At 36.4% G+C, this 10,769-nt stretch overlaps 1 protein-coding gene across 4 annotated transcripts in view; it reads right to left on the reverse strand.

The window, feature by feature from the left end:
- Positions 1-1,710: 1,710 nt before the first annotated feature.
- The window catches only part of Klhl15 (kelch like family member 15), a 48,215-nt gene continuing 39,156 nt past the window's right edge, over positions 1,711-10,769 (reverse strand). For all 4 annotated transcript variants that reach the window (XM_005371850.3, XM_026778378.1, XM_026778377.1 and 1 more), the window contains one exon: positions 1,711-6,864. In XM_005371850.3, coding sequence (XP_005371907.1) covers positions 5,755-6,864 — 1,110 coding nt within the window. In that variant the 3' untranslated portion in view covers positions 1,711-5,754. The remainder of the gene's footprint in view (positions 6,865-10,769) is intronic.

Genomic DNA, 10,769 nt, shown 5'->3' on the forward strand with positions numbered 1-10,769 from the left:
ATGCTCAGTTTACTATGCCAATGAAACACATGAGGAATGCTTAGGAACTGGCTGGAACCCTAAGTTGAGAAATGTGGATTTGTCAGGTGACAGAACTAAAGTTTGAAAGGAAGCTATAGGTGTGGCTAAGATTATGTAGGAAGTGTGTGCGTAAAGAAAACCAAGCTAAAAGCCCAGAAACCGTTACCTCTAACTCATCTAGCTCCCTCTAGCACTTGCCTGTAACCTACAATGGAACCTGTCATGCTGCAATGAACACTTACTATGAACATAGCACAGGCTAGTCCTGAGGGTCTTGCCATTCAAGGCAGTAAGATATGGTATTTATATCCAAGGATACTATGATCTACGCATGAAGAAAGAATTCTGTACTATGCTGTTGTGCAAACTGAATGAAATCAAGAGCTACAAATGAGTGGAGTGTAGAAGAGACAATAAATTCACTGGGTAGAAATACAAGAGGTGTATTATTTTTCTATTGTCATGATAAAATACCATGACCGAAGAAAATCATATGAGAGTTTTAAGCTTACAGTCACAGAGGATTAGACTCCATGATGGCAGAGCAGAAGTAACAGGCATGTGGGTGGAGTAGAAGCCAAGAGCTGAGGGCTTACATTTCTATCTACAAGCAGGAAACAGAAAGAGCACTCAAAATGGCAAGTCTTTTGAAATCTCAAAAGCCTGCCACCACTGACACACTTCCTCCAACAAAACCACACATCCAAGCCTCCCCTTGGGACCAAGTATTCAAATGCCCGAGATTATTGGGGGACATCTCCTTCAACCATCACAGAAGCATTTCAGTTGGGCTTCATAAATTAAGTGGACTGGCAAGGAAAGAGAAAGACAATTTGAAGCTGGACACGAATACACTGAAAGGTAAACAGAATATAAGAAGGCCATTGAAACAGAGCGCAGGAAGTGATGGACAGAAAAGCTAGAAAATGATCTGAGTAAGTCAGGTCCTTTGGAATCCTGCTGAGGTTTCTTGGGAGTTCCCGTGAAAGGCACGTGTATGTGCATGCACACATACCTAAGACTACTTTCTGCCTATTTTCTAAGTTAAGGAATACCTTTAAGAACAATGAAAGAGGCTGGAGAGATGGCTCAGCGGTTAAGAGCACTAGCTGTTCTTCCAGAGCTGCAATTCCCAGCACCCACATGGCAGCTCACCACTGTCTATAACTCCTCTTCTGGGGGATCTGATTCCCTCATACAGATATACTTGCAGGCAAAACACACACACACACACACACACACACACACACACACATAATAAATAATATATAAATATATATATAAAATAAATAAGTAATTTTTTAAAAAGAACCATGAGAGAAATGTCAGAGAAAACATAAAGCTCACCAACTAAAGTTGAGGATCACATGCCTTTTCTCAGTTCTCATATTTCTATTCTGTAAAACTGAAAAAGTCTTGTTAGTAGACCTTTAATAATATGGCTTTGTTATATCATTTCTATTGCATATAAGAATATAAATCATCTCACTCTAACGTTCTCATTTGAATCTTTTGCTGAAAACATTGGTAGAAATCACAGTTTTCTTGGCACATTGAAGAATAACAAAGTATACTATTTATTAAGTTATTAATGACTTGAATGTGAAGGATTAAATAAAAGACTAAATAATCAGATAAAGACATACTTTTAAAGATTAAAAATATTTTATTTAAACTTTTCTTCATAAACACTTTTAACTTTTTTTCAATTTAAAAACAGAATGGATAGCATAAACATGTTGAATAGATTATATCCACGGCTTGGGAAAAATTACCTGACAAAAAATGTAAAGGCTTTCAAAACAGGTATAAAAGGCAAACCTTAAATTATCCTAAGATTTTAATATCGGCTCTAGGATTATTTGACTACTGGCCCCAAAGGTACCTAAAGGTCAAAATATTTTTTATAGACAAATTATGCCCAAGAGTATAGGGCATAAACAAGTTAGGTAGAAAAGAATCTTTCTGATCACCTCTTAGGAACATTCCTTCAGAAAGCAAACACCCAATCCTTACTGATATACTGATTAGTAACTTTTAATGCAGTTGTTCCCAAAGAAGTCAAAAGAAAACCCAAGAATTTTAAGAGGGAACAAAGCTAATGACATTCTCAATGTTATTCACATAATATTGGGAGCTATACTGATATAGTAAAAGAATGGGATTTCCATGAATTATCTATTCCAGTTCATGCCTATGGGGTATCTGAAGTAATAAACTCTCAATAAACTATTTTTAGGACTTTAATTTTTAAGATAAATCTCTTTTTAGAAGATATTTATTCCCAAACCGACTCTAAATGCAATTAAACAAATGGATGGTCTCACAAAATGTTCAGAATACCAAAAAAAAACCCAACAACAACAAACTGAAAACATGGTAGGCAAACAAGAAAACTGGCACTAGCAGTTCCACTGCCATATAGCCCTCAAATATTTCTAATTTACACTATTGTCTATGTTGTTTTACTTCAATCTAAAACCTTTAAATTCTGTATTCTCAAAAGAGCTAGTTTCTTTTGAGAGATAGCTTATAAACTGAAATAACAATTTCTATTATAAACTGAAATGTTATGACCTACACCCACATACACATATATAAAAATAGTCCCACGAAACGTTTGACATGTTTAGATTATGCAGCTCAAATAATTTGTTATAAAATATTTTAAAGCTTAGTTTCATGTAATTAAGACAAAACTCTCCATTTTACCACTTCTTCCCCACACAAGTGTGTGTGTCCTTTATTGTGACTCAAGCAAGCTTCCCAGAATGAGGTGTCCAAAGGTGCTGCTTTAAAAAAGATACGAGAAGGGCTCAGTAAGTATTTCACAATTAGAGTAACACTCATACAAGATAGAGCAATGAGGAGGACACAGAAAAAGTTAGCAAAGAAAGTCAATCATTCTATAATGCTTCTTTTAGAAACCAGTAGCATTTCTTCCAATACAAAACCTTCAACACGAGAATCTTGTATTCTATGAAAAGGCTGTAGTGCAAGAATTTTCTTTAACATCAAAACTTAGGTCAAAGACATTTAAGAAAATAAGTAGTGCCAACTAAAAGGCAATTAAAGAAAATTTACTATTTTTTGTGACGTCTACCATTTAAAATGTAAAGTGGAAGATGACACATTTAAAGAATCTAACAGTTAAACCATATCATTTCAAACCACTTACTGAGTTTTTCAAAATGACAGTCTTGTTCGTATACAATGCATATAGACAAAGTGGTTCCAAATGAAGCACAGAAAAGTTTGAAAAAATTCTATGAAAAAATTTTCATAGTTTAGTATAACAAAAATAAATCTCTTGCAGCTATTAAACCATAATTTTAAAAGGGAATGTAAGTTATTTGTGGATTTATAATCTAAATTAGAACTATGATTTCCTCATACATTCAGAACCCAAGCAATAGCAACTAGTCTTAAAGCTCAAAACTGATTACTACTAAGATTATAGTCAGACATGACTTACGTGAAGCTGAACCCAGAATTAGTTCAAGTTAAGATATCATGAATTTTCTGAAACAATCGTTGACCTTGGCCTTGTATATTCCAAATGGAAGACCAAGACTATTCAATTGTTTACGAAGATGTTGATCTACACAGGACTATGAAGTTGTATCAAAGCAATTAAAGAGAACTGCCACTGGAGTGTAAAGCCTTTGATAGGGGCACCCTGTCTGATATCCTCTTCTTGGTCATTTCCAACAAAAGATATCAAGAAAAATAATGAAGACATTTTCTTTAAAGACTCACAAATAAACTTCTAAGTATAGTAGAAAAAAATAGATGGCTAACCTATAGTTTCAAAAAGCAAAATAATTAAACTTATTTTTAAAATAAAAAAAACCCTTTAACCACATTCTAAGGGAAACTCAAATATCAATTTTATTTTCAGAAATCAGAAATAAATGAAAGGCCACCTAATATAAATGGAAGGATCACACACAAAAGAAGCCACTATTCTGATTCCTGAAAGAAAAAAAGGTTTTCTTTAGAAAGTGTACCTGACACTTTCTAAAACTCAAACACTTGGCTTTACAGTTTTGAAAAATCAGGCCTTATTCACACTGATTTGCAGCATGGGGGGAGGGGAAGAAAAACCCAAAATCTTCACATTTCCATTATTTCACACTTCCATTTTATGTTCAATGGTGCCAGCAGCAAAAAATAAAACAAAACAAAGTAACTAGAAAAACTTATACAACAGCAGCCATATAGAAGGCATTGCAATATTGCACCAAAATCCACAGATCTGGCAGGCTATGCCAGTGTAAGATTTAATCAGATACAGATTGCTCATGAGAAAATGGCATCAATTTGAATGACCCACTCACACGGATCACTCTTAATTTTGTCAGCTATATTTTGTTCCTTTGCATTTGAAGAGTTGAAATGTGCAGTTAATCCTAAACTATTTATTATAAACGCCATTAAAACAGCTATTCAAGATTCATTTCAAACTTTCAGGTGACTATCCTTCATGCTAGTAGCTTCCAGAAACTAAAAAGACGCTGAGGGTTAACATATCTCTCTAGTGCCACTGAATATTTTGTACAAAGTGATTAAGCAGATGTAGCCAGTAACATCATAACTCCTTTCTCACCTCTCAGTCGAAACTGACTCAAACTGTGTAAGAATTGCCGCCCCACATCCACCACCTGCAGCAGCCTTACTGAATAGAAACTATGGGAGTTGCACTTACTTTTACGAGGCTTTTACTTAGGAGTCGGGTAGTACCTGACTTTTCTTTAAAAGTGCTTGCACACTGCAGGCTGAGAGCTTGACACAGAGCACTCTGATTCTCACTAAAACAGGGTAACCAAGATTAAACAGACTGTAAAGAAAAACATTTTCAAACAAGGAAAAAACATACATTAATATGAAATATTAATGTTTAGTTTTGAAAACAAAATGTAAAAGTTTTTTATCCATACATGTTTCAGAAATATGAGTTCAAATTTTACTGAACTAGTATGGACTGAAGATAGACTACTTTGATACTGAATGAGGACTCCAGTTATTTTAACTTTCTAAAAACATTAATACAGTAACGACATTACATCTAAATTTCAACAAGTATGGCGAACTGTGTGTGCAAGTGCACTAGCTTAAAAATATAGAATCCTAATCACGCATAAAAGGGATATGCCTTATATATTTATAGGATTGCGCGAGTATGGATATGCTTTCACTAACACAATGCAGATAAGAGAAGGCAGCTTAGAAATAGTGTTCTGATATAAAAAACTTTTGTAGAAAATTTAAATTTTTGCATTTTCAGCAAAAGCCATGCAAAAAGGTCAAGAGTTTTAAACTTTTAAATAATAAACCAAAACATATAGCAGACTAAAACAATGTCTAAAACGAGTTCAGACAGACAGAGACTGAAATCACATCCAGTGACACTTACTGGGTCTTCTCTTAGAAGATGCACAAATCCTACACTAACATCTGGAAGAAATGTTTAAAGCAGAAAAATACACTTCCCAGGTAAGTGGAGAAGTATAAACTGCTTTTGGAAGTAGTTTCAAGAGCTAGTGCTTTAAATGAACTTATTGCATGAGTCTGAGGTCACTCAAAGGAAAAAGATGCTAGCACAGAATGAAAACTTACAATATTAGACCAATGGCTTTGATAGGAAAACTGGTGAGGTTTTTCTTTATGCTTTTAAACTACTTTATTACAAATGCTTTGTTTGCCTTTTTATTTTTAGGGAGAAAGATGACATCAGTTGCAACGCCTAACCTCATCCATTATATAGTCCGGAAAATGTAGGTTGCACACTTGTAAACCATCCAGCTTGCAGGGCATTCGAGGATATTCGTCTTCCTTCCACTTATTTTCATCTGGGTCAAAGGTGAGAATGGAATCACTGTAATGACCATTGTAACAAAGCCCTCCAAGGACCATTATTTGTTTGTCAAGCACAGTCACACCATGGCCACTTCTACCAATTGGCATGGATGCCAAGATGGTCCACTGATCAGTATCTGGGTTGTACACCTCTGTAGAAGGGCAGCCCTGAGATTCAAAAGAGGCCCTCAAGATCACACAGACACCACCGAAGACATAAAGCTTGCCATTATAAGATATCATCTTGTGAAAGCATCTGGCATAATTCATCTTGCTCTTATTTTCCCAGCAATTGGTGACTACTTGAGTTCTCCTGGTCCGCTGTTCTATGGTCCCTTCTTTACTGGGATCAAACACACATACTTGTTTAGATGTGGAAGACGAAGTGATTCCTCCAGTGATAAACAATTTGTTATTGAGTACTGTCCCCTCATGTCCATATTTGTTAACTGGATAAGGATCTACAAATTCCCATTTATCATTAACGATATCATATCTTTCTGTCGAGTAGAAAGTCTCATCTCTTGTTCTGCCTGCTACAGCATAAATAAATTTCCCAATAACACCAACAGCAAATTCTGAACGGGGTACAGACATGTCTGCCATGCGCAGCCAAGAATTTTGTCTTGGATCATACCTGAACACTTTTGAAGATGCATGGAATTCGCCATCTGGGCCTAGTTCTTCTCCACCTAACAGGAATACAAAATTATTGACAATAGCAAGGCAGTCTGGCCTCAGAGGTACTTGGGGGCCTTCCAGTTCCCACCAGACTCTTGGTTTCTTTAGAAGAAGTATTTTACTATTAACCATGCTATGTCCAATCATTCCTCGGAATACTGTAGTTTGTGGTTTGGCAGAACGAATACGGCTTGATTTCATGTCTAACAAGGGCTGCTGGTGAATGTTCTGGAAGTAATTCAATGCTTGGTCAACTTCATAGCGTAGCTGTCGAGAATATCTATAAAATTCTGATGTCTTAACCTAGGAATACAAGTAAAAGAATTTAACCAAAAGATATGGCATAAATGTTAAACAAACTATCAATGCCTACTATGATCAAGATATTTTAAGACTCCTTTGCTAAAACTTTTTTCCTGGAAAAATTACTTTGTTTTCTACAAAGCTTTTTCATTGTATTTGTTTCTGTAACTTGCATTTATAATTACATATATATGTTCCCCCAAGCCTTTAAAAGTAAACAATCTCTTTTTAAGGAATAAGTTAATTTTTAAACAGAACAGGGTTTATGAAAAAGTCTATTATCAGACACTGTTATATGTTAGGCCCTAGGCTGCAAGTGGTGATCAGGTCATAAATAGGGCTTCATATTAGAAAAAGATCTCATCTGTAGCTTTCTTAACCAATGATATTACATACCACGAAACAACCTCAAGTGCATCATGTGGAGAGCTATGGTAGTGAGTTAGTGAAAATTTTATGTACATACAGAATTCCCAGGTTTTTGACATGAAGATTTAGTATGTCATCAACAAATCCTATTAAATAACAAACCAGGAGAAAATAGGTCAACTTTTCCTTTGTTTTTGGAAGTAGAACTACTTTAACATGACTACTATCAAGATCTTAGGAAGTACTTCTAAGAGCTATACTAAGCACTACTGGGAGATAGAAAAGTAAGTGTAAGAAGTAGTTTATGCCAGGCAGTGGTCGCGCACGCCTTTAATAGCAGCACTCAAGAGGCAGAGACAGGCAGATCTCTGTGAATTCAAAGCCAGCCTTGTCTACAAAGCAAGTTCCAGGAAAGGCTCTAAAGCTACAGAGAAATATTCTCTCAGAAAAAAAAAGAAATGGTTTATTTCCTCAAAGAACTTAGGATATATTTATAAAAATTAAAGCATACATAAATTGGTCAAGTTGACAGGTATGAAGTAGTACAGCACATCTCTGTATAGTAGCACTTTAGGTGTAAGAATGTGTCAGTCAGGCTGTGGTGGTCCATGCTTTTAATCCCTTTAATCCTAGCATTTAGGAGGCAGAGGCAGGAGATCTCTGTGAGTTCAAGGCCAGTCTGGTCTACTGAGTGAGTTCCAGAATAGCTAGGACTGTTACACAGAGAAACCCTGTCTAGGAAAAAAAAAAGTTATAATATATATATATATATACCTAAATTTGCCAAGAAACACTTTGTAAAAGAGGATGTTGGAAATCAGCAGAGAGAAAAAAATCCTGTTTTCAATAACAAGGATTCACTATTCTAAAATGAGGGCTAGAGATGTAGTGGAGTACTTGCCTACCATGTGGCAAGGACCTGGGTGCCTACCTCAGCAATGTAAACAATTCTACAGATGACCATGATTAATTTGACAGAGTAGGAAAGTGAAAACTTTAATGTGATTTGTGGACTTAAACTTAAGATATTACATGAGTGGTGGATTATAGATATGAGAAAAGCAGCTAGGCTTTGGGAGAGGCATTTATTTCCCTGGCAGGAAAATTGCTGGCAGGGTGCTAAAGGAGGAAATATCTAGGAGCCTGTTGGAAATCCAAACTGATAGTTCAAGAAAAAGTCAAAAGCAGGTATATGAGCTTTCTCGCTTCTCTTCTTAGGTGTTTTTCATTAATCCATCCTGTCATGAATTCTCCCAGGTAAGTCCAAAAAGATATCAAAGTTAAATGTTTCAACTGTATTCAATATAATTGTTGTCCTTTGTAACTCCAGGCATTTCATTTATACAAATAAGACCATCACTTTGATATGGAGGTTCCCTCCATGGGCTTCACTAGACTAGTAAAGGCAAAATGTCTTGTCTAACTCCAGAAGATGGTAAACAAGAGCTGTGCTGGGAACTTCATATGTGTAGATATTGTTAAAATTATTCCACCTGCGCACGCCTTTAATCCCAGCACTCGGGAGGCAGAGGCAGGCGGATCTCTGTGAGTTCGAGACCAGCCTGGTCTACAGAGCTAGTGCCAGGGCAGGCTCCAAAGCCACAGAGAAACCCTATCTCGAAAAAACCAAAAAAAAAAAAAATTATTCCACCTGTAAGAGAACAATAACAATCCCTGATTTTCTGCTAAGAAAACTGAGGCTTAGGATATTATGTGACTTACTCGCTCAAATTATTTACATAACTAAACTGGTAGATCCAGAATCTGAAGACAATTTTACTCTAAAGTGCATATTATTTCTAGTATGTTGGGAATACAGCTTCCATTCTGCTTTAGAAAAAAAGAATTTGTTTTTGTCAAAACAGGGTTTCTCTGTGTAGCCATAGCTGTTCTGGAACTCACTCTGTAGACCAGGCTGTCCTCAAACTCACATAGATCCACCTGCCTCTGCATCCCAAGTGCTGAATAGAATTTTTTAAATGTATTTTCCATCTTCACATGGCTTTTTTTAATTGAACTACACATCTTTCTCTGCCCCCCCTCTTTTCCTCCCCCTTCAGGGATAGAAAAATTTTTTAATAATATGTTCATTAATAAAAAAACCTAGCTAGCCAGGTGGTGGTGGAGGGTCACATTTTTAATCCCAGTGCTAGGGAGGCAGAGGCAGGTGGATCTCTGTGTGAATTCGAGGTTAGCCTGGTCTACAGAGTGAGTTCCATAATGGCAAAAGCTACAAAAAGAAACCCTATATCAAAAAACCAGAAAGATAAAAATCCTAGCAAGTGATTGGACCTAATGACTCATCTCAAAGAAAAGAAACTAGAACTGTCCTTAGCAAAAACTGATAGCCTGGTGTGTTAGTGCATGCTTATAATTTTAGCACTTGGAAAACAGACATGGGGACCAGAACTGCAAGACCATCTCTGACTACATAGTAAATTTTAAGCAGCCTAGGCTACCTGAAAGTCTGTCTTGAAATAAAAAAATCAGTTACTGGGATGACAATGATTACAAATTCAGCTCAATTCTTTCTATTAAAACAAGTGTAGAAGAATTCAGCAAATAAAAACTATGAACAAATGATTGCAATAAAGAAAAATATGAAAAAGACCCAGTCCTTTATCATTTTAGTTCACATATTTAACATGGAAAGATGCTCACAGAATATTCAGTTGTTTATTTTTATTTTATTATTGTTTGTTTTTCAAGACAGGGTTTCCCTGTGTAACCTTGGCATTCCTGGAACTCACTCTGTAGACCAGGCAGGCTGGCCTTGAACTCAGAGATCCACCTGCTCCTGCCTCCCAACTGCTGGGATTAAAGGTGTGCACCATCATCACCTGGATCAGTCAGTTATTTTATTGGTACTGATTACTGAACTCAGGTCTTGAATGACAGGCAAGCATCCTACCAACTGAGCTATATCCCAAAGCCTCACAGTATGTTCTGTTCATTTTTCTGAAGAACAACAGTACCCTGGCACTATACCAACTAAATACATTTTTATATAAGCTTACTTACATTAGTAGTGATTCCCTCTGGAATTTCAAGAATATTTTTGGTTATTTATCATGTATCATATTTGTAAGTAAAAAGGAGTCTTTCCATTTTAAAAATGGGTCCCAAAGTGGATGGGGGTGGGTTGGGGGTCAGGAGAAGGGGAGGGAGTGGGAACTGGAACTGGCATGTAAAATGAGAAAAGACTGCTTCAAGAAATAAATGGCTAGGCTATGGTGGTGCACACTTTAATCCCAGCACTTGCGAGGCAGACGCAGGTGGATTTCTGTGAGTTCAAGACCAGTCTGGTCTACAGGGTGAGTTCTCGGACAGGCCCCAAAGCTACAAAGAAATCCTATCTTGAAAAAAACTAGATAGATAGATAGATAGATAGATAGATAGATAGATAGATAGATAGATAGATAGATAGATAGATAGATAGACTTTTTTTTTTGGTTTTTCGAGACAGGGTTTCTCTGTGGCTTTGGAGCCTGCCCTGGCACTAGCTCTGTAGACCAGGCTGGTCTCGAACTCACAGA

Source organism: Microtus ochrogaster, unplaced genomic scaffold, assembly GCF_000317375.1.
Source record: "Microtus ochrogaster isolate Prairie Vole_2 unplaced genomic scaffold, MicOch1.0 UNK131, whole genome shotgun sequence".
In the NCBI taxonomy this organism is placed as follows: Eukaryota; Metazoa; Chordata; class Mammalia; order Rodentia; family Cricetidae; genus Microtus; species Microtus ochrogaster.